The sequence below is a fragment of the Branchiostoma belcheri genome, unplaced genomic scaffold (assembly GCF_001625305.1).
Source record: "Branchiostoma belcheri isolate BF01 breed outbred unplaced genomic scaffold, Haploidv18h27 scaffold5, whole genome shotgun sequence".
Classification (NCBI taxonomy): domain Eukaryota; kingdom Metazoa; phylum Chordata; class Leptocardii; order Amphioxiformes; family Branchiostomatidae; genus Branchiostoma; species Branchiostoma belcheri.
Window position 1 is genome coordinate 3,715,046 of NW_017804131.1, and position 27,461 is coordinate 3,742,506.

At 40.9% G+C, this 27,461-nt stretch overlaps 4 protein-coding genes across 4 annotated transcripts; 1 reads left to right on the plus strand and 3 right to left on the minus strand.

Annotated features, from left to right (window-relative positions):
* Window positions 1-2,418: 2,418 nt before the first annotated feature.
* Window positions 2,419-6,385, minus strand: LOC109479754. The gene is made up of 8 exons (XM_019781743.1): window positions 6,210-6,385; window positions 4,323-4,438; window positions 4,151-4,208; window positions 3,915-3,988; window positions 3,481-3,585; window positions 3,164-3,238; window positions 2,701-2,775; window positions 2,419-2,541 (listed from the first exon to the last, which is right to left on the minus strand). The coding sequence occupies exons 2-8, from the start codon at window positions 4,395-4,397 to the stop codon at window positions 2,518-2,520; spliced, it is 486 nt and encodes a 161-aa protein (XP_019637302.1). The 5' UTR covers window positions 4,398-4,438; window positions 6,210-6,385; the 3' UTR covers window positions 2,419-2,517.
* Window positions 6,386-10,227: 3,842 nt separating this feature from the next.
* LOC109479978 (galactosylceramide sulfotransferase-like) lies at window positions 10,228-12,299 on the plus strand. The gene is made up of 2 exons (XM_019782058.1): window positions 10,228-10,412; window positions 10,977-12,299. Exons 1-2 carry the CDS (start codon window positions 10,228-10,230, stop codon window positions 12,256-12,258), a joined length of 1,467 nt encoding a protein of 488 aa, XP_019637617.1. The 3' UTR covers window positions 12,259-12,299.
* A 921-nt stretch (window positions 12,300-13,220) lies between these two features.
* On the minus strand, window positions 13,221-15,593 carry LOC109479826. Its single transcript, XM_019781840.1, has 6 exons — window positions 15,508-15,593; window positions 15,161-15,230; window positions 14,948-15,021; window positions 14,477-14,566; window positions 14,007-14,084; window positions 13,221-13,534 (listed from the first exon to the last, which is right to left on the minus strand). Exons 1-6 carry the CDS (start codon window positions 15,583-15,585, stop codon window positions 13,478-13,480), a joined length of 447 nt encoding a protein of 148 aa, XP_019637399.1. The 5' UTR covers window positions 15,586-15,593; the 3' UTR covers window positions 13,221-13,477.
* Window positions 15,594-18,455: 2,862 nt separating this feature from the next.
* Window positions 18,456-26,336, minus strand: LOC109479825 (SET domain-containing protein 4-like). Its single transcript, XM_019781839.1, has 9 exons — window positions 26,299-26,336; window positions 25,990-26,078; window positions 25,354-25,780; window positions 24,801-24,975; window positions 24,494-24,578; window positions 24,167-24,253; window positions 23,839-23,880; window positions 22,789-22,882; window positions 18,456-18,585 (listed from the first exon to the last, which is right to left on the minus strand). The coding sequence occupies exons 1-9, from the start codon at window positions 26,317-26,319 to the stop codon at window positions 18,466-18,468; spliced, it is 1,140 nt and encodes a 379-aa protein (XP_019637398.1). The 5' UTR covers window positions 26,320-26,336; the 3' UTR covers window positions 18,456-18,465.
* Between the last annotated feature and the right edge of the window lie 1,125 nt (window positions 26,337-27,461).

Consider the following 27,461-nt stretch of genomic DNA (forward strand, 5'->3'; position numbering starts at 1 on the left):
GTGCTGTATTTAATTTTAGTTACGTTGGGTAATTAGACTTACCCCATAGCTGATTTTACTGCCCGAAGTATTACGTATGTAATAACCGGGATTAATATTATATTAATTATTGTATATGGCGTGAAAATATTTTGAAGTTTGTCCAGTAATTTTAGCAAAACGATCTCTGGCTTAGTAGTGTGACCAGGTATCAGCCTCACCACATTGGCTAATCGTGACATCAGGGAGACTAGTAGCTTCTTAATCTAGCATGTTTACAATTTCTAACAGATAAATTCTGATTAAAACGGAGTTCCTGATGTGGGAGGCAAACATGTAAAAACTTCGGTCCCAGTCAAAGTGCCCCAGTTTGAAGCTTTACGATATTGATGCTGCCGTCATAACTCCACCAATAGCGGTTTCATAGTACTATTACGTCCGTCTCGACAAGTTGACGAGTGTACTTTAGGCGCCCGATAATGAGACTTGGCCAGATGTTAGGCATGTAATAGCCGAGGTCGTGAGTAGTGCACGGTACTACAGTTTTGATGTGACGCAATCAACATGGGATCGTTGTCATAAATCGTCCGCCATCTTGAATTTGGCGAAACAGTTCAGCAAAGTTAGTTGCCCCGGCAAAACTTCAACTACCTGGCGTAAAGGTGTGTTCGGTACAAACTCCGCTACATCTATCCTTTACTGTCAGTTAGTGCATTACATTGGCACGCATGTGTTACCTAAGACATTATATGATCAAAGTTCAGCGGTCCACCCCGCCTGATGGCACCAGTATGGGATCCATATACAAAGAAAGACAAAGATAAATTGGAAAGGGTACAGAACCAAGCTGCAAGATTCTGCACGAACAACTATCAACGTGTAACGGAAATAAAAAGAAACCTACAGTGGGGGTCGCTGGAAGACAGGCGTAGAATGTTCAGACTGTGCATGATGTACAAAATGACTAATAAACTGGTGGACGTACCAACCACTAAGTATCTGATACCAGCCCAGAAAAGAACAAGAAACAGCCATGGCTTCAAATATCATAGTTATCAACCAAGAATTTAGGTATTCAAAAACTCCCCAGAATTTCCCCAGAACTATCGTAGAACTCGTTGCCACCAAGCACAGTTGGGGCATCATCACTAGAAAGCTTTAAACAACTCCTGCAATCAAATGTGCAAAGATTGAGTGTAACAAGCCGTGCCTGCGAAGCTGGTGTGTTACGCCGAAGGGCGGTTATACCGGCTATACCGATACAGATAATGCACACACCAAGTACCCTGTGTAACCATGCTGCGGCCGATAGGATAATAGCCACTTACTCCGCTACGAGGGAAACCCAAACAAAGCGACGTACTTCCCGATATCGCTTACAACGTTAAAGAGTGTTTCATCCGGTCATACATTTTCATAAAAGGAATCATTGTTTTATTGATGGCGAAAGCACAAGTGTTCAGTTAATATTTGATTTCGACGAGTAGTAAATTCTGCATAGCAACAATACATGCCAAGGAGAGTTTTTTTTTTTGTCTTCGTCTTCTTTTCACGATTCGATATTTTACCTTCTAGCAATCTTCACAACAATTCTTTAACAAATCAATGGCGTTGTACCGTCAGAAACAGTAAATCGAAGACAGCGCAATAATTGTTTTGAGTTCCTACATCACTTTGTGTAGTTTCATGGTTCCCCTATACAGTTGGTGGTCCATACCCATGATTCACTTCCCTCTTGTTTAGCCTGGGTGCCATCCTCCGTACTTTCCGCCCGCTCCCTAATGTCGCTGGGCACCACGTTAGGGGGCGGGCGGAAACTACGGAGGATGGCACCCAGGCTACCTTTTGTTCCCAATCACATCTACTTCAGATACCAGACCAAACAAATGAGCAAACACATATATAATTTATTCAAAAAGTTTAATGAGAAACATTGGAATGCATACATGTATACATGACAAATAAAGAAAAAACAACTTTTAAAATTGGATCAGGTATTTCTCACAAAACGAAAAAGTCACGTTCACAACATCGAAAAAGTTTTTTATGGTACGATAGAATTCTAAAAGTTTTATTGCAAGCCAAACTTCACGTAAAACAATCAAAACATCTAATTTGTGTATAATGAGAGCGAAACGGCGACTGACTAGTTGAACATTTACTTGGGTTTACCCTTGGTTTATTTGTGAATTTGAATATCTTATCCATGTTTGCAGTGAAAGGAGTATTCACTCACGACGTTATAAATTCAAATACAGTATACTACATACATGTACTATACTGGTCCTACTCGTGAAAACCATGTTGTGTAACACAACGTTATTTCTTGACGTAGACATATCACGACGATAAAAGCAATGAAATCAGACGTATGTCAGACGGCACTACAAATAACCTATCCTACAACAGCTAAGCTGAAGCATATTCTTTTTCTATAACAACAGAATAATAAATCTGCGATATACAGTGAACTTTTTTGAATGTACGAAGACTATGTATGCCACATTGACCAAGTGCCCAGGTTGCCGTCTTCCCTCGCTACGCTTGGGTCTCAGCCGGTGGCTAGAATGACAAAAGATTATATAAGAATCAACAAGTGTCACGGGCTTCTTGATTAGCTATGAATGGACCAATCACAGCAAAGAATGTCCTGATTACTACCAATCACAGCACAGCATGTCATGATTACCATAACGATATTTATTGACGTGACGTACGTACCTCTCCTCTCGGCACCCTGTTCTCCTCATCCCGCAGGTTCTGGCAGTGCGAGACGACCACCAGCAGGCCATACACCTGACAGTCAAAGGGAAACGAAAACATAAGCCTCCATACATCTTCCATCCATAATAATCACCACACACGAATCTTACAGTGCTTTATCCAACTGTAAAGCTGGCCCTAATGAAAACGTCAGTTTCAAGGACGAACTAGGCTTTCTTGAAGGTTAGGGCCTAAAGTTCATAACGTCAGTGGGTGTGACTGAAGTACGGGTCAATTTAATTAAAGTATATAGAGAAGACGGAAAGAAGGATTATTGACATGGCATATATGACCTTGGCATGATATTTTCACCTTGACATTGTCTTTGAGATTTTACTTATGAAAGTCATGAAAGCTTAATAACTAAAACTACATACATAATTCGTATAATACAGTTATTCCGTCTAGATTTCCGTCTCACCATGATAAACAGTACAAAAACGAAGACGATCCAAGTCCCCGCATTGGCCCCTTGGACGATCCCTGCGCCAAGCCACTGTGAAACATCAATCATCACAATTAAATTTACAACAGGAGTAAATCAGGCAACACGACAATTGCAAGAATAACGGTTTGGTACAATTCAATGATTTTGCATGGGCAGACTTTTTATCTACAGCGCTAAAATCTGACCATCTCTCTATAACTTCAAGGTGAGCTCTTCACGTTTCACAGAAAGTCATCTTGGATAACTCCAAGGACAACATTTAACGTAACCAAGAGAACGTCTTCACACACCTTGCTGTTGTTCCCTGTGACAGTCGCCACGATGTTCTGTATGAGAAGAATTAGCAGGTAGACAAGCGCCACCACTACCCACACAGCACACATCCACAGTACGTCCTGGGGGAGGGGGGCAAGGTCAAGGTTAGATGTATGGTAAAGGAGATTTTTCAAAGAAAAGTTTCCCCTTTCCACGGAAGGTGGTTCCTGTTAGCAAACGGGCAACTTCTCTAAATTTATTGTTTAAGGAAGCACATACGCTTGTTTTTTTTTTTATGCAAGACAACTACAGTTTTCAAAGTGTAATGTGAGCTCATAGACGAGCGACAGGAACCAAGGTTACCTCGCAGCTAGTGGCTTCTTTTCCTGCAATTCATTACTAGTACGCTAGGGAGCGCCCTTGCACGGTGATTGATAATGTGCGGTTTTAACGTTGACTTTGTACTCACATTGTACGCCCCTATGATGAGAAACACGTTGAAGATAATGAAGATCAAATCAAACACCAGACTGGACCAGGCAACTGGGATGGGAAATATAAGGAAGAAAGAAGGTAAATAGTGTTATACATACTAGTAGTCTAAGACGTCCGACTTACTATGATAAACAACCCAACCTTGTTTATACATGAAAATATCATGCCTACTCATCTATGCATTTAGCAATGTAGATCGTGAACACCTACCTCCTCCGTACGCATCTCGGTACCCAACCTTCACACCGATGTCCACAATACACAGAATCTGGAAAGAAAAACCAAATGTACATGAAAGTTAATAGATTAAGCAAAACATAAGCCTAAGCAAATGCCTTTGTTCTCTACAACAGCTATTTCATATTTGGCACACATTACTCACCAGGAAGACAAGACCAGTGATAATAGAACCCAGCTTCACAGTGAAGATGCAGCAACAGGACTTTAAGAGCGTCATCTTGGATTCTGATGCTTGTCTTGTCACTCACCACTCAGAGACTGAAACGACATATACAACAGTCTAGCAGCGACCTCAAGCGACATGTTAAGAATTTCAGGCATCCGAGAATTCGTTCTATGACCATTTTAGTTGCGGGGGCAAACAGATTTAAATTGTGTTCATGTCTTTCTTTACTTTACAGTCTTTTGTTTCTAGATCCCCAATCCAAAAGAAAGCAAGTTAATTCACTTAAACAGAGATATCGTATTACCCTGCCTACGCCCACGCACTTGATTAGAAGAGAAAAACGTCCGTGTTTGGAGCTGGTTCGCTGATAAAACAACTGACATTGAAACCTTTCCAAGAACTGCTTTGTAAGAAGAATGTCTAGTAATTATTCTAGAAAACCTTTGGTTTGAATAAATAGTGGATAATTGCTAGGTATAACTACAAACTATACACGCTATACTCTAAGCACAAGCAGAACTAATTATGTTATAGCAAGAAGGCTGAAAGGCCCCTTGATTATAGAGCTCCAAACATTTCTCATCTTTGCTTTGAAGCCATTTCATAAAGTTCAAGGACACCATGTTCTCCCTTGGGAGCCCGGCTTTGGAAAATGCCCCATTCTAAATAGCGTGCTCTCCGCTATATCATATATCACAGGTGTGGGAATATTCAATCACTAATACGGGCCAAAAATTAAGTGCGGCCTTCAAAAATATTACCGTCTCTCTTTGACTTTGTACATGCAATATATAGTTCAATCGAACATTCTAACTCTAATCACATCAAGATTCGTTATTTTCGCAATATGCTCATGAAGGTAGGACTAAAAGCTTAGAATGTATGTGAATTGTCAGCCCGTACCCTGTTCAGAATATGAATGGATGTCCCCCGATCGTGCCCCGAGGCGAGCGCCTAACCGAAGTCCTTGGCACAGCACAACCGTAAAATGTTCCCGCTAAGACTGGCGTCTCAAATGTCTCCCCGTGATGATTACAGCTAATTGGAGCGTGAATCTCGGGAGAGGAGGGGAGGGGGGCAACAACTACTGCTTGGTAAAAGTTGTAAAAGAGTAAAATTTGGCGGAATCGTTCTATAATACACATAATAGATAGCAACGTTACGTTACGTTATATACGAACCGCAAAGACTACAGTAATATTGCTTTTATGTATAAATGATGTTGCGCCCCCTGTCTCAATATCATAAAGGTTTGGCTTTAAAAGTATTACATGAATGTCTTGTCGACATACTAAAAGTACTAAGTCAGGAGACAGGAGATATAGCCGTCCCATTTTGTCTGAGTAACATCGCGTCCTAAATTTGGTGACGACCGTTTAGACCTCACGTGCAAAATATAGCCTAGAGCAATCAGATAACTGATTTGATGAAATGTCTGACTTAATGTTCTGATCAGTAGCCCCCAAACCACAACTATGCTGTTATCCTCGACTAAAGCGTGACCAAAATTCTATCAGTCTGAAAGTGGGCTACAATCTAAGTACTTATACTAGTTTTGGATGGCTTTGTGTCCAAAAACTGGCACACCGAGATCCACCAATTTACGACGACCCCAGATAAAAGATCATCTCACAAAACAAACAGGAACCACTCACTTCGACAAAGAGAATAACAATGAAGCACTTTAAGATTGAAGACAGTAGTGGATCCTATTGCGTAAGACTGGAACATTGGGTCTTAGTGTCACAAGCACTCAAAAATAATTAAGATCTTTCCTTGACACATGATTATCTACGACATTGGAACATTTCTTATCGAACAAACACCGTCAATATATATACGAAAACAGCTGGCTCTACGCACCTGTCTCCTTTGAAGACGTCTTAAAACAGACTGGCGTTTTCTTGTAAACCAAAATGTCGGACAAGAAAAGGGGACAAAACCAAGGCCTGTTGCTCGTTAGCTCTGGGTGTATCCACACGTACCGCAGGTTCAGTTACGTGACCTTATCAGGGAGGAACCACTCCTGCACGAGAGAGATAGAATTTCAACTGCTCTCTAGACAATTCTAAGGAATAAAAAGCAAGACGGTGCCATTACAAGGCATCATTTGACCATTTTAAATCACTACCTTTCGAAAAAGGTGGATCTAAGTGATGAAACATGTGATGTTTCGTAGATTATAGTGGTAAGAGCACACCTGGAATTTGAAAATGGTACAGCCCGTATTGTCAGTGCGACGCTCTGTCGCCTGCGTTTCAAAAACAGTCGGTGAAATGATGTCACGCATCTGGCGCTGTTTTGGGTGTGTCGGTGGTTTGGCTAATGCTATACTATAGTATGCAAATTCATGACCCAACCTGTATAGTTAATGGTCTGCCCCAGGGGACGATTCTTATCGTGCTTGTCTGTAGGTTGGGGTGTAATTTTACCGAGAACATTAAGTCTATATTTTTGTTTCTTTGCCTTTTAAGTTTCTCAGGAACGGTAACGATAGACGAATTGACTAGTATTAAACAGCTGTTTAATACTGAAATTTTAACTTTAAGGCTTTTTTTTATTTGTTTGAACCATTTTAAGGTAATTTCGCCCGTTTAGAAGTTTGCAAAAACGAGGACTAAAATGTAATGCAGCCGTCTATTCTGTATCTATTGCCACTGTCAGTTGTGTCACTGAAAACACCCCTTTGTGATCATTAGCTGTGTCATCTTGACTTCTCCTTTTGAAAATCACTGAACTTCATGTTTTCTTTTTTAATTGAATTAAAGATTTAACAGTTCATATCCCTGTTTAACTGTGCACATATCATCTTTCACTGACAGAATGGTCAGCTCCGACAGTTCCGATGTATCACGTCTGTACTTCTCCTGACCAAAAGTACTTTAATTTTAGAGTATGTCCAGGAGACTAAACCCATACATTCCACACGGAACAAGCACTTAACTCTGATTAGGGGCGGTCCACGAACATCTTATACTGGGGTGTGGACGTGTTCGGATGTGTTATGCAGGGGAAAAGGAAAGTTTGTCATGGTTAGGAGCCAGAGCATGGAACTAGGAGGTACACTAGTACTGTTTTTCAAATCTCAGTGGAGAAAAATTCCACAATAACAGACGTCAAACAGGCAACCTAGAAAATTGACAACCTAGACAATTTAGTAACCATTTGTAATGATATGTGCATCATCATACAAAACTTTAACCCGCTCTGATTGGCCACGTTATAGCGATACTACGTGCTGTTGAGTGATATCTTATTTACAATGACCTTGGTATAACTTGGTGACGGACTTGTCCAACAACTACCATCCCGAACAAGTCATGTCACCGCCATGTTTTTTCAGGGACCGTACATTGATCATCTTATAGGACAGGGTCAGCCTTAGGACTAGTCATGATCACCCACACACCCGTAGTACGGTACCCGAACATGATCATGTAGATATTAAGACATTACGTTTACTTTGATTCTTACCTCTGCATGGAAACCGATTTCGATGGCTGGTGCAGTTTTGTGTTATTTCGGTAGATGGGGTGGTTGATATGGTTGGTTAGCAACCATCAGCATAATGTTCAATCGATCGATATAACCCTACATGTTTAAACTGTTCAATCGATATAACCCTACAAACACGGACATTAGATAACATTGCTCTCATCACAGAAGTCAGAATAGCGCCAATGTTGAATTAATTGTTCGGTGAATTATTTTCAATACCATGCAATCATTGTGTCGCCATGGTGACAAAGCGGTTTTTTACTTTCTGTCACATTCTCTCAGCATATCGTGATGGGATAAATAAAATACACAAGGTAGCAATGTACATTTAGTTATTGTCCCAATATCCGTGATACCTACAGGATGTCACGGAGACGTCATTTGTATCGGAGATCGATGATGATTCTCTCTCGCTATGCCCACGGACGCGCGCCTTTGTGTACAGCTGTCTGAGAAATAGGTTAGAGATCGAGTCTGAACAGATACCAGGTAGAAAGAACAACAACTCGCGGCACGCTATACCGGTCATCCGGTCATCCACTATATCGTCCTGTACTATATCGTCTTCTTCGTCCTGTTCGAAGTGTCGTGACTGGTTGCAGTCTGGTTGTGACGGTGTCTATATCTCAGCAACAAGGTATGTCTCCTATAACTGCATCTCGTGTTCTCTGTGCGTATTGCTCAGGTTTCACGTTTCCTGCGTACTATATCGTCTTCTTGTTCCTGTTCGAAGTATCCGTGTGACTGGTGGCAGTCTGGTTGTGACGGTATTTATATCTCAGCAACAAGGTATGTCTCCTGCAACTGCATCTCTTGTTCTCTGTGCGTATTGCTCTTTGATATAACACCGTACGGAATGGCCCAGTAACCTCATACGTGTACCTGTGAATAGAACGCCTTTGGGCCCCTCTCACCGTTTTTGTTGGGAAATGGAAAAATTAGACTTTTCTTAGATACTACATTTTAGAAATGCCGTCTACATACTATACGTACTATATATGTCTTCCTACGATTAAAAAAAAAACAATTGAAAACTGTTGAAACACGTGAACTGGTAAACTGCATGTATTATCATAAGTATCCATCATTTTCAGCTTGAGGTCGTTTCTACACGGTTCCACGGCTGGAAATGCCATACGCTCCGCAGCTAAGCAGTTGATGCGGGTTGTGACCGCTGGAGCGAGTCTTAAACGCTTGGCTTAAACGGCTAGATACCAGGTAAACCGCACTATCCCTGTAGAATTTTAGAATAGTAAAAAATTCAACCGGGGTGACTGTACAGTAACGAGAAAGACTTCTGCTATTGTATTCGTAGTTTTCTATAATATCCGCACCTCTCTCTCTCACGCCACATCATTAAGGATCTTCGCAGTCCATAAGAATCCATACAGTAGTACTTGTAAGAAAACTATTTGATTTGATACGTCTCTCGAAAATGCAATATTTGCATTGGTGATCATAACAGTATAGCATTGAATTCTGCTTTTCAGTAAAGAAACCATACAGTAGTACATGTACTAGACAGTAAAGACATTATTTGATACATGTCCTGGAAATGCACTACTTGTATTGGAGATTATAACAGTAGAACTATGGCCTCAGCAGGGCCATCATAAGGTGATAGCAATAATCCTATGTTGACGAAAATACACAGTGACAGACCCTGCACCCAAGACCATTAAGGTTACAATACAATCCGTCCATCAAGCCGGCCATATCAGGCTTTTGCGTGTCGGTTTTGGACCTGTTCCAAGGACGGGTCGCAGCTGTTGTATTGTACGTCATGTCTCTGTTGTCGACAAAAAAGTTTACAATCAGAACCCATTATCCTGTAGATCTGAACTAAACGACTGAGACCGCAATGCCAGGGTCTGCACGCGAACAGACTTAACGCTTACGAATGCACTTCATTTATGTAAGGCTTAGACTGTCTGGTTTTTAGGCGTTTTTATCGGGCTTTCTTTTCTGAAAGTTCTTTTTTATGCCAGTCAAATGGGTATCGTATTCGGATACTGCCTGGCCAATTTGATACTATCTTGCCGTTTTGATACTGTATTGCAGCCAAAAGATCTACAATCGAATAGTGTGTTTGAACACACATAGTACATTGATACATATACGGACTTTTAGCATCTATTCCTTCTTATAAACAGAACGCCATTCAAGCTATACGTTTAACAACAACAACTTTAATAATATTGCCTTTTCAGACTGATACAATAGTAAATGTCCACTATGATATGACAATATCTCTTTCAAAAGACACACTTTGCAATTGTATCACTCATAGACATGAATAAAATATATGAAGAACATTCAATGCATAGCGCTAACCCCGATAAGATATGGAACGTTCATTTTCCAGGTGTACATGTCGATGAAAATGATAAGCCTGGAATTTCTGGTGCGCATGACAGTGGCCGTCGTGGTGTCGTGTGTGATTATACTGGCTTACTATGGAACCTACATCCGGTATTCGTCACATTCACACGTCATTTCCGCTATAGAGCAGCCGCAACCGGAAGTGACGGAAGACATCTATTTTTCTACGTTACTTTACAAACAGAAGCGACAGAGGCACCCATCTCCTGCAGTGGCACCACAGAAAAGGTACTGACGACCACTCCGTACTTCTTACCATAGCTATATGTCATTTTTCTCTGACTTGATGTGTTTAGTACATGCTTTTTATGTTTACCGAAGGAAAACATTGTTTATGCTTCGTTTCTTCTTCTTCTTCTTCCGTTCCAAACCCTGACGTCGACCGGGTCAATAACCAGACGGTCTCTCACCTTGGTAACTGGTGTTGGGTTACATAATGAGGGATTTAGGCTGGTGTCACCATATATGTGAATGTGTTTGAGAGTAAGAATTAACAGACCAGACCATATGCGAAGGTAACTACTAAACATTATTTTGCATTTGCTTTGCAAATGTTACTTTTCTAGTTAGTACATGTCTTTTTGGTCTTGTATGTCCGTTTAACCGCCTTCATTTCACCAAGGACATTATATAGAGATGGTACCCTTTCGTTTGATCAATACTAGTGGTAAAACCCACTATCGATGTTTGTCCTATTAAACTTCATAGAATATCAGAATTTTGACTCGGCATTTGTTCGATGTTTTACAGAAAGACGGACAACACAACACAATGGCAATGCAGGTTCCACGAGAACGTGGCCTTCATGAAAATCCATAAATGTGGCTCTTCGACGACCCAAAATATCTTCTTGCGATTTGGACACGTCCATCGTTTACTAGTGGCGTTGCCAAAAGGAGAGGACAAGCCCCAGATTGGGCGCTTTGGCAAAATCACGGAAGACGACTACGAAGCGCCACCTAGGGGAACACGTTGGAACGTCTTTGCTCACCACGCTGTGTATAACAGATCTGGCATTCTCCGACTCATGCCTGAAGACACAAAGTTTGTGGCAATTTTGCGAGAGCCAGTGGATCGTTTCTTATCTGCATTTATCTACTTCAAAATGGCGAAATATTTTCCAGGGATGATAGGCTCTTCTCGCCCGCCCAGGAATGCCCGGAGTACCCTAGACAGGTTTAAAGCACGACAGAAAAGAGGGCAAAGACGAATAGCTGTGTCGAACAAAAAAGGTCCACCCAGAAACTCGATATCTCGTCACACGTCGCCTGTTTCGAGAAGCAGTACTCTGAATCCAGCCATCCTGCAATACTTACAGAACCCCGCTAGATGGGACAACATCTATCGTCCCGGGGGACCCACAGATCCTAACTACGAACACGCATGCGTCAGGAATTGTATGGTGCGAGATCTCGGGTTTCCCGAGAGTTTGTACGAGAACTCGGAGGCCATTGGTGATTTTATTGAAGGAATCGAACAGGATTTCACACTGGTGATGATTCTCCAATACTTTGACCAGTCTTTGGTGCTTTTGAAACGGAAAATGTGCTGGTCCATCCGTGATATTCTCTACGACCATAAGCACCGAACAAAAAATGGCAAAGCGACCAAACCAAATATAACCGACGAAATGAAACAAACGTTTCTAAAACATAACAATGCAGACTCCATGTTATTTCAACATTTTAATGACTCTTTGTGGAGGCAAATCAGCCAGGAAGGGGATGACTTTCAAGCGGAAGTGCGTCATTTTAAACAAGTAAATATAGAAGTCACGCAGTACTGTGGCAACAAAAACAAGACAAGTCCGCTCGAGGTCGCAAACAGCACCTGGAATGAAGAGTTTTCAGTAACTCCTAACTTCTGCTCCATGCTGGGTCGAACCAGACAAACATGGGATGGGATTTTACGAAGTCGATATCCGAACAGCAAAACTGTGGAAATACTGCGTCCCCGGTACAGGGGAGTTTACAGAAAGGTGAAGATGTACAAGAAACATGGGAGTTTGGTTCATGGCAGGCCGGGGAGTTAGCGACGGAATTCGAACTTAACCGAAGCATCGCTATTTAAGTGCCGGTGACTTTTTGCTTGACTAGAACCACAACGTTTTGGTCGGGACTGACTCAAAAACTGACTCGTCTGAATGGAAAACAGGAATCAACATATACTCATGTAAATCTGACGTGTACTGTTGCCATGACTTTGAAGCTTTATGAATGTCACATCTTTTTAGACTTTATAACACTTTATAACTTCTTAATTACTCCTTTTTCCATAACCATCAGTGGATATTAGAAATAATCATGCGATTTTGACAGATAATTTAGCATGTTTATCAAAGTACCAGTGTGTCCTTGAGTTGAATGTGAAATTAAGTTTTCTTCAAAAAGAAATTAACAATCTTCTTTCATGGACCCTGTAATTGCAGACAGGTTCCTCAATACACTTGAAATGTCATAAACATGTTAGGAAGAAAACATGAAAGCGTTCAGGTACGCCCATTATATCTTTATTCTTTTTCATCTTAAATGCAAATTAGTAATGTGATCAAAAGATCGTTACAATTGAAGCAAAACTCAATAGAGCCAGATACAACTAGGTGACAACAACCATGCAATATGCAATATAAGTAAGCAAGCAATAATTATTAACATCGAGACTTAAACAGGAAAAACGAGTTCGTAAATGTAACGGAGCAAATGCCGAGTGAGTTGTGCTTTGGGCTATAAGCGACGTAACCAACGCCAATGTAACCGTTACTATTATATATATATTCAGCAATAAAACCATATATACCTCAACTGTTAAAACGCAGTACACTTATGCCATTAGTATCATTATTCTATTGTAAATGAAAACTACCTTAAGTTAACAATTACAATACTAGTAAATATGCCATTTCCGAATAACTGAACGAAAAATTCACTTGCGGTCTGTCTGCCATCACATTATAATAGCACAATTTTAATATCAATCTAGCTTTATATTTGGCTTCTGTTTTATTATCCTCTAGGCATCATCACTAACTCATTAAATACCTTATGAGCACAATAGAATAATTCTTTACGCATTACGTGGTTATCACGACACAAATCTCTAGCAGTGCCTAGCTTAAAGTTGAGTTTTAGAATGTACCTCGCGTTTTAGATTGATACACTGCTATATCACGGATGAATAGAAATATAAAGTAACACATTCTGTCATCGGACTGTCACAAAGCTGTGGTGGGTTCAGTTTGGTCCTTCTCATGATCAGGCAACGACGGTGGCGGTTTGGGTGTAGGAGTACACCACCAGGATACCGTAGATCTGACAAGAAATACAAGAGAAATTCTCAAATCAGACGTATTTAACAAACAACTAAATGTTATATACAGTATTTTTACTTTAGATAACATTCATGAAAACATTTATATTCTCCTAACACCAGGTAATTACTGGCAACAATAATGAACTTTATTGCTCGACAGTTGTACATGGTACAATGTATGACAACAATGACAATGTGAACAATACAATCAAGTCTATTCCAAGAGACTACTAGTATTGCTACAGGAATAAGAGACTACTAGTATTACTACAGGAATGTCTACTTAAATGGCGTAAAACATTATGCATATTAGCGTTGCTATCTGTTACAATACTTTCTCTCTTTTGTAATGCTGCAGAACTACATATATATTGGCCTAAGTACGAAGATATGGAGTAGGGGCATGACATAAGTAGATTGAAAATGTCTGTCGGAAGGGTTTACTTGACATGATTCCTGGGACTATCTCACCTTTACTCCGATGAAGATCAGTACTAAGATCCACCCGACTCCCAAGATTGCAGCTAAGTCCGTGATCGACTTGCCGGCCTATCAGTGGATGGTAGAACCTTTTGTTTAGACTTGGACTCATTCCCTACCTAGTCATATCTGATTTAAAGTACACTCCACAACACCGGTATAAAGACACAAAGTACATTTGTTTCTTAGTCAGAAAGCAAGACATGCAGGGTAGATACGCAATGCACAGATAACAAATATACGAGAGAAGCATATTTTTTTTGTTTCTGCAATAAATAAACACAATATCTCTGTTTCCTTATGTGTAGGTTGCGAAACGTAATGAAATTCATGATTCAGTGTCTGTGCCTTCAAAATCCCTACCATCTTTCAAACGTTTCAAGCCATTTAAAGTGTCGTTAAGTTATATATGTGATCAGGTTTGCAGGGAGACGAATCAGCGCCTTCATGATACTACTTACTTGCGCGGTACGAATAATGATCATCACGAGCTCCCAAATCACCAGGATGATGGCAATCACCAGCCAGAACTTCATGAACGTCACGTTGCCCTGTGAACGGAACACCAACGGAAAATGCTAGAGCACAAATGCAGCAATGTTGGTGACTATGACACTATTTACATCTCAGGCGTTACCGATTATGAATGATTTTTTTGCTAACTCCATTAGAAGAGTCACAGTCACACACACACACGCTCACACACACATACACGCACATACACACACATACACACGCTCACACACACATACACGCACATACACACACACACACCCACACACACGCTCGATCGCACGCACGCACACACACACGCATATAGGCGTGAGGGCAACGTACACCCACACACGCACATCCACACGCTGTCTCAATATCATTTGAAGGTATGAGATCGTGGAACTCTAGTTTTGTATAAAACACGAATGACGTGCTACCTTTTTGATGCCAAAGAGCAGAAGGCAGCAGGCTATGACGAAGAGGACCTCCAGGATGAGGGTCACCCAGGCAGCTAGAGGCAGGGAAAAAGAGATGTCAATAAAAGCTACAAATAGCACTAGTACTAAAACAAGCATAACCGTCAGGTCAGTGCCTTACGCATCATTGTTGTCGAACAGAAATGAAAGTTTTAGGGGGATGTTGTCACTTACTCCAGGTACCCGGAGTGCCCAGATGTTGAGTTGTACCCAGGTTGTACAGGAAGGCGAACACAGCATTGTTCTGCACAAAATATGTGGAAATCTATTATAAGTACTCGTCAAACTTTAATATAACGTAGTGATTTCTGATTGAGAGCCATTTACATGATAGTAATACAGGAAGGCGAACACGGCATTGTTCTGCAAGAAACATGGAAAATCTATTAGAATTACGCTTGACACTTTTAACGTGGTGAATTCTGATTGAGAGCCATTCACATGATAGTAATACGGCTATTGTTTATACACGTATGGAAGAAAACATCTTTTCAAAAACAATCATGAACATCTTAACGTACCAGACAGAGTGCGCCGACCACCACCGACCCCGTCCTGAGGTCACAGCACCCACAGCACGAACTCGATAAAATCGGCATGTTCTCTGACTCTTTCTCTGGAAAATAAAGACGACAGAATGCGCTATTACTTTCAGTCCCATTTTCGTAGATTTGTCCTGTCGGTAAGCTAAAGCTACGGATAAATATAAACATTCCAAAAGATCACTGTTAAAGGCATCCAATGCGATTTCAGAGCAGCAAAAACGGACATTTTTTGAATAAGTCAATCTTTATGATATTAACACATACTGCCTACATAAGCACATAATCAGTATTTCATTCTTTGGGCATGTAAAACTGCAGAAACAAGCCCCAAGATGAGTCCTTTATTTTATGGGTGGTACCCTAAAAATCAGCCCAGGGCCCTTTTAGTAACCATTTTCCGTCAGAATTTTGGGTCCTGTTGAGGGTCATATACACTGGGATAGTGTGTTAACTCAGTATGTAGATAAGTGACTAGAATATTGTCTTTGAAAAATCGGGTTTCCGAGCCCTAAGAACTGCATTGGATGTCTGTAACCATCCATACATCCTCGTGTACGTGACTACTGACAACATTGGTGTTTTGGCACAGACCCAACCGCCAGTCAAGGTGCACCGGGTCAGAGTTCGAGGTGACACGAGCGGCCTGGAATCTTGCAAAACCAGTTGGATAGATCAGCAAATCTTTACTTCATATCAAACCGTCAAATTCTTTAGGGGAAGATCGTCAAATATAATCCCGGTAACGTATATAGAATACATTCTTCCAAGCTACTGAGTAAAATAAGGGATATCAAGCTACACTACAACTATATAACTGTCCTTTCAAAATTCAGAATGTTGGTCAGTCGCGGTAGATCGTTACACATTATTGTGGGGGGGGGCTTTACGTTCCACCGGGGTTGAATATATACGTATATCTATGGAGTATCTACGTGTTAATAATTACAGGCTATATCAAGACGATGCACACTTCAAGTCTATCGATATTTTTCTATTGTTAATACTGTATAATTGTATTCTCTCTTCTGAATGCCAAAGTACACATTTTACCCCACTACTTCACATGCAGAGAGGGGTGGGCCAGTTGTTTGTGTGCACACGCGTGTGTTAGGCCGCCTGGGGTGCTCCTTGGACTAGTACGAATATAAAGACGCATTTCGGATTAAAAGGTGGAGGGAGAGCATATTTCTACAGAGTACTTTAGCAAAAGACAGTTGGCAAGTCCCGCATTCTGGAACGTTAAAACTTCGTGCGGTATTATTAAACTAGGTGCGGTTGACCAACGATTCCAGGTGTTCCGCCCAAGGACGTGCCTTAAATATGTATATATCTTCTGTGAACAAAATATGTAGCGCCCCGCAAAAATGACCAGGTATAGTCAAGCTCACAAAACATTTCATTTCATATATGTATGAAGTGTCGTAAACCGTTCCCAAACGCGTGCTGATACGTTTGTATCCATAGTTAAGGTCTATACTTCAAGTGAGATTCAGCAGAGACCTTGTCTGTGCTTTTTATGTGTCACCAAACACATTAAAGCGCGTTGCAAGTTTAGATAGTAAATTTTTTGTTCCATTACTTACATTCATGGCGTGTTAGAAATATGTGAAGTATTACCTTCGACTTAGCGGACAGAAAGTAAAGTTCCTTAAGGCCACTGAGACGCTCTGAGGTGTCCTTGCGGATTGAACAGCAGATGACAGTGTAGGTGAGGGACGCGTCTGCTCTGGGCGTGCCCGAAGTTTTACGTAATCACTCGTAACCTCGGCAATGGTGTGAGAACACGCCTCACAAATTAGTGGCGTTATCCCAACTGTAATTCTTTCTTTACGCCCAAAGGAATGCTGCTTGTGAAACGTGCCCTCAAGAAATTGTTCTCTCTTTTGTTCGGTGAGTGTCTAGTTAGTATTTACTGTGTAGTTCAAAGAATGTATAAATACGTAGGCCTGTTTCTTCGTGTGTATGTGCATGTTATTGCATTTACGGATGGTCCCTAATGTGGTTCCTTGCTGAAGGGCGTGCCCTGTTGTTAGATGGCCTCACCTTAGCAGGGCGGTTATCGTTACAAAAGGAGGATAACGTACGAAATGTCACTTCACCTAGTTATGTCGTTGATGTCAGCTAAACGTTAAGCTCTACTTTTAAGCTATGCTTCTTTGGTAATGTCTATGACAAAAAGATTACGTATTCATTTTGCATTCAAATACTGGACATAGCTGGTATTCAAAGCACAGTCCTTCGCTGTTGTGGTGCCAGAAGGCATTTCCGAACAATTAGCGGACTTAACGAAGAGGGGTGTTCCCTTATTTGTCTGATCATGTGTGACCCGCTCACCTTCGTCTGGCGAACTGAGGTAAGTGAGCTGTTTGTTACAGAATTATTGGTTCGTGAATAACTGTCTGCGGTGGGATATCTGTGAAAGCAGGCCCCTGTGGTTAAACACATGACAACCGCAAGGAGGCGTGCAACAATCATTGTCCTTGATAAAAAAAAACTAGACTTGGTTTGATACAGTGTCGGGAGTTACAGATCTGATCATGAACAAAAACATATACCCTCGGTTCCATGTTTGCTCAAGATCTTGTCAGAACTGATAAAATGAACTTATTTTTCCTACCAATTTTAGATAATAAACGTGTGTTACAGGCAGGAGTATGTTAAACAGGAAATAAAGCTGTGATCGAATGTAGCTTCCAGACACTTGAAGTCTGACAAACCCACCACGCAATATTCCTCCACCGCTAACTACAGTGAGAGTTGAAGACAGTCTTCCATTTATTTATTTTTAGTACATACATAATAAAAGTTATACAAAATATTACAATGGAAAAAAAACGTGCAAGGGGTGGAAGAAATGCCACCCCATCATGATTTTACAATTTTCCATGTTGTCACACAGAATAACATGTACATGTAAGCACCGTTAATGTGGATTTATTGATTTGTCTGGAGTAAGTTTAACGCATTACGCAGCATCCGTTTCTCCTCCGCCCTGCTGCCGACCGCCATCTCCATACACGGGCTCTGTACCTCCCTCAGTAACGCTTCGTCTTCCTACGTGCACAGAAGTGAAATATACAAAATAATAATAACATAACTTTAGTACACTTCCATGCCATATCGGGCTAAGTACAGGTGAACAGATGAAAAGGTACATGTTTGTAGTACAAACTGGACTACTGATACTAATTATGTTTACCGAAGGAAACATATTATATTTGCTCTGTTTCCTCTTCCTCTTCCTCCTCTTCCGTTCCAAACACCTAAAAAACGTCCATATTTTCGTAATTAGAGCTTGGAGGAAAATGAAATTCAGCATGCTAGTAGGTTGATACGTTAGACATTGAACCTTGGTCATTTTGGCCAACATAGATGTCAGAAAATGATTTTATTGGCAAAAAATGGGTGAAAAAAGTTGCATTTTAAGCCAAAAATCGAACAAAAAGAACGCGTTTGGAACATTCGAACAACCATGGAACAATGGAACAGCGTGTTCGATAACCGCGGTCAATGACCCTAGCGCTACGCACGGAACACCCGAGCTTTCCAAATATGGGCATCCGCCCTTGTATGACACGAGAAGAGATCGGTGGATCAATGTCAGCGGTAAGTTTTCATTTTTCTTCGTAAAATACGGCCATATGAATACCAGTCTCGAGTAGAGAATATTGCATTGGGATTTTGGGTTCAATATCCACAAGTAGGACTGCAGATTTCCACAGAACGCCGGCGACTTTGTGTAATTTTTTGCATGTCACCGCCGGCTCAAATAAAAAAAAAACAACTCATAACTATATAATTTACACTAGCTCCTGACTTGATAGAATCTCGTATGTATAGAGATTTAGGCTTGCTGCCGTTTTGAAAATAAAGTAAACAGAATTGTGTTCATCTGTAACTATTGTCGACTTTGTAATGTGGGTGCGGGGCCGGGGAGGGGGGCGTTTGTTTACGTTTATATAAACATGGATGTGACATTACATTTTGTCGTTTTGTCAGACAGTTTCAATCTTTTTCGGGATAATACAGTACAGTTCATGGGATAAGCATCAAATCGGGATATCCCGGGATTTTTCGGGAACCATGTTGACTAAGATTTTTACAGACAGACGGTGCGGCGCATGTTTGTTTCCAAATTATGCATGATGATAACATTAGCACAAAACGGCTAGTGTTTCAAATATTTCTTTTTTTTAATATCGAACATTTTAGTGGCTTAATAATGTTTAGAACGATAACAAAATAATACAACCTTCTTGGTACTAGAATTTCTGTCTGACCTTGCGATGTGGACGGCCCTAAGTACTGCTTTTGATGTCACCCGACCCACGCTATCTCAGATATAAAATCTAACACATCCACGTGCCATGTCGCCAGAAGTTCATTTTTCTCCTAGATAGGGGAGGTCGACGCACGGAGCTGCGGAAGGGAGATTAAACATTATACGAAAAAGAGGGGGGGGCGAAGCATAATTAAAAAGTTCTTTTACGCCTCTTGGCTGTGTTTGCGATCAGCGACGAACAAGAATTGATACATTTCTGTGACTGGGCCACGTTGCCATAGAAACGGCACGCAGCATAGCTATCACCGCGCGGCGCCCAATCACAGCACACAGACGGGGACCCGCCCACTGGCTGGGCGGCAAGATTTCAAACTCAAAGGCTCGATGCTCCGCCCCAGAGACTCCGGCCGCCCTGGCGATTGTAGCGATTTTCCGCCTCAGTCCTGCAAGCGGCATTGTATTTTTCTCATCCCGATTTCACTCCAAAACAACGTTTTCACAAGTGACATCGAGAACGAGAATGCTTTTTTTTTTTCCACCGGAAGATTTTTTGCCAGCCGCATGGAAGTACTTGCTTTCAGGGTAATACGTACGTCAATGGACGTGGTCGGATCGTTGATTGTTGATGCAGGGGTTTATTTATTTTATGTGTACGTGTTTGCATGGGAGGGGTGAGACGCTTGCCGCGGGATTTTGATGTGCAAACGTTCCTAATTTTCGTAATACAGAGACTACTTGACGCAGTCTGCTTATGAGAAGATGAGTAGACCTCAACAAGCCAATTTACTACAAGATGTCACAATGAAATACAACTACTACTACAGCCGATACGCCCCATTTTATTTGAAGGTTTATAAACTTGCCGAAACTCACCGGAGACGAAGGGGTTATTAAAAATTCATTCCTGCTATTTTCTTACAGTTTTCGTGAGTTTTTCGCTGCACAATAGCTTTGTAAAAATGTAGCAGTTCACCTATTACCGCGTGAGGAACGCGTCATACACAATATACACTCCTGTGCTATCGGTGAATAAAAATTTTGGCAAAGTTGACTGACGTCAGGGTGCTCCATTGGCCCTGCCCAGATCGCCCGACAGGACGTAAAAATAAACATTTGGCACGCCGCCATCGGTGACAGGACCCGCGGTAGACTTGGAGATCTCGCACCACACGCGGATATCTCGCGGGATTTTTCGGGACGCCTATCCCGAAAAATTCCGTATCCCGATGATGCATATCCCGTAAAGTTATCTCTCTAAACATAATAAGGATAATATCAGTTTCTGATCACATTTGAAATGCTTACTCTCCAGTTTGTATCCTCATAAGACTCTTAAGATTGGACCTCTGCTAGGAAAGGAAGCAGAACTTGGTCCATGAGAAACTAGGGGAGGAACCGTAACAGAGCTGAACCCAGCCATCCACAGAAGGATACAACACATCACAACCATTTCTAGAAACACATTATATCTCCATTTTGGCCAGTAAATATTCATTATGTATGTTAAATTTGCATAATATATGTAACAGTTAAGTCACGTATAGCTTTAAGTATGTATGTATGGTTTTATAGAGTGTGTAGTTCCAATATTTTACACAACTGTAGATTTTCATCATCATTGCAATGATTTTCATATAAAATTTCAAAGAACAATTATTATAGAAGTGGGTATATTCACTGGCTCGGCGATCAAAAGAACAAGTAAAACCCAACAAAACTGGCTTGATATATATCTTATATACTGTAGTATAAAGACTAAAGTGTACTGTAGGAATTAGTTCTTCATATCATTGTATATCATTTCGTATGATATACGTATTTACAATTAGCCTTCTGTCATGTATTTGTAATAATAATAAACTTATCATCATTATTATTTCAGCCTACGTCCTGTTTCCTATTTACAAAAATGTAATAAGGTAGTGAGATGAGCGCAGCAAAGTCCTTTGTAACTAAAGCTGTCAAAAAGACTCGAAGTTTACTTGCAGTCTGCAGAGGATGTCATTGATTAAAGTTAATGCTGTGGCCTAATTGCAAACATGGTAAGAGTGTGTGCTGAGTGAATCATTGGTACTGTGGTATGTAACTATATATATCCTAGTATCTCCTATACATGGCACTACAAGACTAGTCTATGGTAATGATCTTTGAGTGGCAGACGGGTAGACTTGGCCTTACAACGGCAAAAACATTCAAATTCCCCAGTTATAACGTTGATGTTACTCTATAAACAGCATATAAAAGTCAGTAATATAAGCAAACTATCCTTCTACCTTTCCTTTCCTAATAAAGGTATAACGTTAAATCGTAGGCAAGACCATCCTGAGGTAAACATATTGCATTTGCTTGCAAATGTTACCTTTCTAGTTTTAACTACATCAGCTCTGAAAATAATATGACTCCGATGTAACAGTGTGGTTTCACAATCCAACGTACTATAAAACGCTAGACTAAAAGGTCCGGACCTGTTACAGTTAGACAGGTCAGTTGGTGGCGCTTGAGCCACACTGTTACACCAACAAGAGAAGAAGAAAATGAAAGAAATTAGCCTATTGATCTATTTGGCCATTGCTTACTCTCCAAGCAGAGGTTGTGGGGGAATGATCGTTACCTTTTTTATATATGGCCGTTTTTTGTCGCTACCCCCACCCCGTCGGTGGCCGGCGACCTTCTCTGGCTATTATGGATACTGCCTGGCCAATTTGATACTGTCTTTTTGCCACCGAGAGGGATCTGGAGATTACCAATGCTGTCTCAATAGATACTGGAAGAACTAGAGACTTCATGCTGATACAAACTATACACCAGGAGGTTTCCAATAGAAAATAGAATAAAATGAATGAAAAGCACAAGAGAATGGTTGGTTGTAGCAACTGTGGGAGCGGACGTAAACTAACCAGAATGGTACCAAAGCTATAACAGCTAGCATCTCTTCTCCCTTAGTCAGAAAAATCATGATTAAACGTTGATCTAACCTCTATTGTGGTTTCGTAAGATTCCAGCCGCCTCTCCAGCAATGTTCGAGCTGCTTGCATTGCTTGCAATTCTTCGCTAGAGAGCGCTGCGTTTCTGAAAGGCATCATATAACGTGCGATCTGAAAACTGAACAGTGTGGGAGAACACAGGTGCACACCGTTAGTATGTAATCAGTAGGGATGCAAAGAACGGAATGAATGAATGAATGAATGAACGAAATATGGTTGGTGGCATTTTACATCTTGTTAATCTAAAATGTTACCAACACAAACACAAATTTTGATACAGTCACACTGCGTGTTTGTAACGTTGGAAAATATAAGATCATGATCACTCTACTGAGGGTGACCTAACAGTGAACGAACGAGAGAAAAATTCAATGCAGTAATTATAACCTGAATATGTGACGGGACACAGAACGAAGGAATAATAGTGGAAACGTCCTATGGAAGGTTAGGGACGCCGTTATGCATGAATGTTTGAACATGTCGGATGGAAGGTTGAAGTGATGAGATAATTATGACTGTTAATGCATATAATATATGAAATGATTAGCTTGATGTGATGCAGATAGCGCCTGTCTTCAATTGGCACACTGTAGTTTCCCATACCAATTGTAGTCAACGTTATTCTGACTTAATCGTATCAAAAGATGTACTTTCGTTTCATTGACAATGTTACATGTACATGTCTTCAAATCTGATAACCGAATGAAATGCTTCCTGTGGCTGTGCACTATAAGATCGTATACCAGTCACTACTGTCAAAATACATCGACTGTCAAAAATTTGTGCTTGGCAATGTACAAAGATCAAGACTACAATTGAATTAATGTTATTCAAAGTAAATCTGCAAATAAATAATTATACCTTAGGATTCACCTTGTTATTTTACCTACGTGCTCCCAAATATTACAAGCATTGCTTCATGAGCAAACAGTTTCTGGATATCATATTGTTTAGAAGGCGATTTGGAACGCATGTTTTGCTTGTTTGTGATCATTTTTATGGACAAAGTACAGAGTGCCAATCAAAGGTACATTTACTCACTGGCATGAAAGCGGGTTGGAGTTTGGAAATATCGAAGGGACGCTGGAAAACAGACAACATTGCAGGTTAAGTTATCACAGGGTTAGTGGATATAACAACACACAACGCACAGGACAAAAGAGACTCACGATATTTGAATATCATTTTATAGTATATTATTCCGTCCCGCCGTCGGCTTATCCATACACTTCGAACGTTTCATTTAAAAGTGAAGAGTTTTCTGTCAGACGTTGATCAGTCTGTGTGACACATTTGGTGACTATCGTCATAGAATAGCTTATGTCATATTTGAATGAACAACATAGATTAAAGGCTCTGAAAAAGTGACCTGTTTTTGTCGATGCCATTGGTTGCTAGGACCTGCAGTACCGACATCACCTGCCAGGAGATCCCATTCCAGCTGCAAGTTTGATTGCTGAAAAAAATAACGCCGTAAATTGTGTGGCTTTCTTCTGGGACCTCTACAGGCTTATATGATTGTTTGTTGCCATCATTGACTTGCTCCTTGGGAACGTGGTAAACAAGGTAAATGTTGTCAATGAAACGGTACATCTATATATGAAACCCCTTTCAAAAACAAAATGTTCGATCGTGCTACTACACTATCAATGTCAATATAGTATCCATTATTACATTAAAATAATCATAATTGTACCTGAGTAATCCACTCTCAAACAGGAGGTCCACCTTGTTCTTGCGGTCTTCATCACTAATCTGTGGCAGACACTCTAACAATTCACCTGTGCGAAAAGGAAACATTTGCTAATTTAAAAAAAGTTATTCAAGATGATAGGATACTCCTTGGGAGGGGGGGGAGACAATATTGTCTTAATCAACTTAGATGTACGTGCGTATGTACGGGTACGAAGATTTTGAACGTATAGCTTTGGACATGAAAGAATGATGATCACGTTTGTAACTTCACGTTTAAATCAATGATTGTGTCAATGAAAGAACCATACTCAAGTTTATCTTGATGAAGTCTTTGGGATTTCTGGGAACGTAGAAGCCAAACTTCAGCATCAGCTCCGAGTTCTCCTCAAACCCGTACGAGATGAACACTTGGTCGTGTTTCCTGTACGGCTCCAGAACGCGAACCTCATAGCAGCTGGTGTTCACGTTATAACCGAACCTCGCCTGGAAATATGGACAAAGCAAAAGGGAATATTACACTGGGACATCGGTACGGGTAGACGGATAGAATGAGAGACTTGTGTGGTGGAGAGAATTGCTCAAAAATCAATGCGAAAAATAAGATCCACTAGAATGTTGACAAAACGTCGATGGCAGAATTGAAGGACAGAGAAACTGTAGATGAAAACAAACACACAACCAAACAAACAAACAAAATATAATTGTACGCACAAAAATAATACGAACAAGCTTTCTTATTGTCATCATTATTCCTTTCCCTTTCCTTCGACCATGTCTATCCATTTTTATTCACCACCCCCTCCCCCCGGCCCCCCATATTTCTTTATTTTGCTCCACCCTTTGTTTCGTCCAGGCCCTTACCTTTGCAGACGGAGAGTGGTTGATGAGGTCTAACATCGGCACCAGTGTGGAGGTCTGCGGCTCCCTGTTGGACAGGTACGGACTCCGACAGTCCTCCTGGTACAGCGTCCTCGTCTTCAGAACGGACCACGCCCACCTGAACGCATCGAACGTGAACGTAGAGTCCAACTCGGGCAGAGAAGACGACACAAACGGCTCGAGATCATTGAAGGCGTGGAGCAACTCTTTCTTAAGATCTCTTGCTTTTTCTTGGAGAGAAGGACTTAAGGCGTTGAGCTCTGTTTCCGTGAAATACACTGGAGTGGTGAAGGTGTTGGGCAGTGATCTGATGTAAGGGTGCCAGAAGGAGGATTTTCCTTTGTTTTTCTCTAAAAGGAGGAACAATGACAGTACCTGTGCGCAGGTGAAACGACTAGTACTGGACCACCTGTAGAAGAACAAACACAGACTCAGAAATTAATGTCTCACTCGCGAATTTATTCAGCCAAGGAGAGGCAAGGGTACGTGGTTAAAGTGTGCAACCGGATTTTATGATTTTTTTTTAATATGCAACGGTGTTCTGGTACCAAACTATATGCCAGCTAGGAATTAACTATGAATACCGAAGAAATACCGAAAAATTACAGGAGTGCTCACTTTTTCAACTCTGTGCCTAGCCTGGAGGACAGAATGGTTCGACACGATATCAGAATGTTCCTGGGTACAGCGATGATGACTTCTCCTGCCTTAACGATGGGGAAGATGTTATGACCATTCATTCATAGTAGATACATAGACAAACAACGTACATCTTCAAGTTCAGTTGTAAATGAGAAAAGCTGTTGCCAAGAATGCGTGGTTGAAGCACAGGGATCCGAAGGTTTCCCAACCGTGATATGTTCGAGGGATGACCAACTTGTGCAGAGATTTACCAGTAAAGTACGTTGATGTTACGATAAGTCTTACCTTTATACTTCTTGCAGCCATCACTCCCCGACCCGTACCTGCAATGTGTATGGGTTGTTTCTATAGATATGTGATGTTGTACAGTTTTACGTTGGGACAAATATTATATTTGTTTCAGGCCAGGGCTTCTTCCAAAGTCAACAGCTACAATTCATCTTTTATGTAAAACCGATGACGAAAAAAAAACAACAATCAAAGGCAACTCACCTGGGAAGACGGCTGGTTTAAGGGGACATCCCTTAAAATCGTTGGCTTTCATGAATTGTTGTAGGTTGATTAATTCCCTGTCTTCACCCTGGTACACTGGATATAAAAAAATGCAATTTTGAAGTTTGACTTAAGAATGGTTTCTGCCAACGAAAAATTGAGAGGAATTGACGAATTGAACAGAATGCATGTAGACATCTCGATATCTTACCTGGCCGGCTGTCTCGCTCGCGTTTTCCTCTTTTTCTCTTCCTCCATGTCCGGCCTCTTTTCTTGGACGCCATGTCTGAACTCTGAACCCGCTTTTGTTATTTGTGGTTCTTGGAACTTGTTGCTATCTAAGAAATAAAGCGAAAGAAGTCACAGCTACCATGCGTTTTCTCGCATCCTATTTTGTATTGTTCTATAACGTACGTGACTTTGGTCATCCTTATCAAAGGCATGTACAGCATGAAAGTTAGTTATAGTCATACTGAATGCAGTACTAGTTAGCTTCACTACATGGCGTACTTACAAGGACTGTATGATATCTCCTCTTTCACTGCCATACATACCAACAGCCCCATGTGATGTAATGTGATAAGGCAAATAACTGCATTGTATAGCACATCACAAATCAAATGCGAATATTTTCCCCAATCGCATCATTCGTATGAGAATAGAAATCATCATAATTTCTAATGCACGGCATTAGTGCCCATACAAATTTGGCCTGGCCTAAATACAGTGTGTGCTCTACATCCAAAAATAGACTGGCCACTGTACACAGCCCTTTCGCGTTTCTATATTTGACTGGCGATTTTACACGTACGGACGACCTGCCATTCATAGAAGCCAGTACGCTCTTAAAAAGAAACCAGACTAGGATTGCTGGCGTACTCACCTTTTAGGCGTTTTAATAAAACTTTTATGAGAAGCTGTGGTTCTTACTTGCCCCGTGTTATGCCTCGGACTGA

What these genes read in the sequence shown, in the direction of transcription:
- LOC109479978 (XM_019782058.1), top strand. Translation starts at nt 10,228, where the DNA reads ATGATAAGCCTGGAATTTCTGGTGCGCATGACAGTGGCCGTCGTGGTG. An exon ending in ACGTTACTTTACAAACAGAA is followed by an intron (nt 10,413 to 10,976) that starts GCGACAGAGGCA and finishes GATGTTTTACAG; the next exon opens with AAAGACGGACAACACAACAC.
- LOC109479825 (XM_019781839.1), bottom strand. Translation starts at nt 26,319, where the DNA reads ATGGCTGCAAGAAGTATAAAG. An exon ending in CTTCATCAAGATAAACTTGA is followed by an intron (nt 24,579 to 24,800) that starts GTATGGTTCTTT and finishes CTTTTCGCACAG; the next exon opens with GTGAATTGTTAGAGTGTCTG. An exon ending in TTTGAGAGTGGATTACTCAG is followed by an intron (nt 24,254 to 24,493) that starts GTACAATTATGA and finishes TATTTTTTTCAG; the next exon opens with CAATCAAACTTGCAGCTGGA.
- LOC109479754 (XM_019781743.1), bottom strand. Translation starts at nt 4,397, where the DNA reads ATGACGCTCTTAAAGTCCTGTTGCTGCATCTTCACTGTGAAGCTGGGT. An exon ending in TCATCATAGGGGCGTACAAT is followed by an intron (nt 3,586 to 3,914) that starts GTGAGTACAAAG and finishes CCCCTCCCCCAG; the next exon opens with GACGTACTGTGGATGTGTGC. An exon ending in TTTTTGTACTGTTTATCATG is followed by an intron (nt 2,776 to 3,163) that starts GTGAGACGGAAA and finishes TTTGACTGTCAG; the next exon opens with GTGTATGGCCTGCTGGTGGT.
- LOC109479826 (XM_019781840.1), bottom strand. Translation starts at nt 15,585, where the DNA reads ATGCCGATTTTATCGAGTTCGTGCTGTGGGTGCTGTGACCTCAGGACG. An exon ending in TGCTCTTTGGCATCAAAAAG is followed by an intron (nt 14,567 to 14,947) that starts GTAGCACGTCAT and finishes TTCCGTTCACAG; the next exon opens with GGCAACGTGACGTTCATGAA. An exon ending in TGATCTTCATCGGAGTAAAG is followed by an intron (nt 13,535 to 14,006) that starts GTGAGATAGTCC and finishes ATTTCTTGTCAG; the next exon opens with ATCTACGGTATCCTGGTGGT.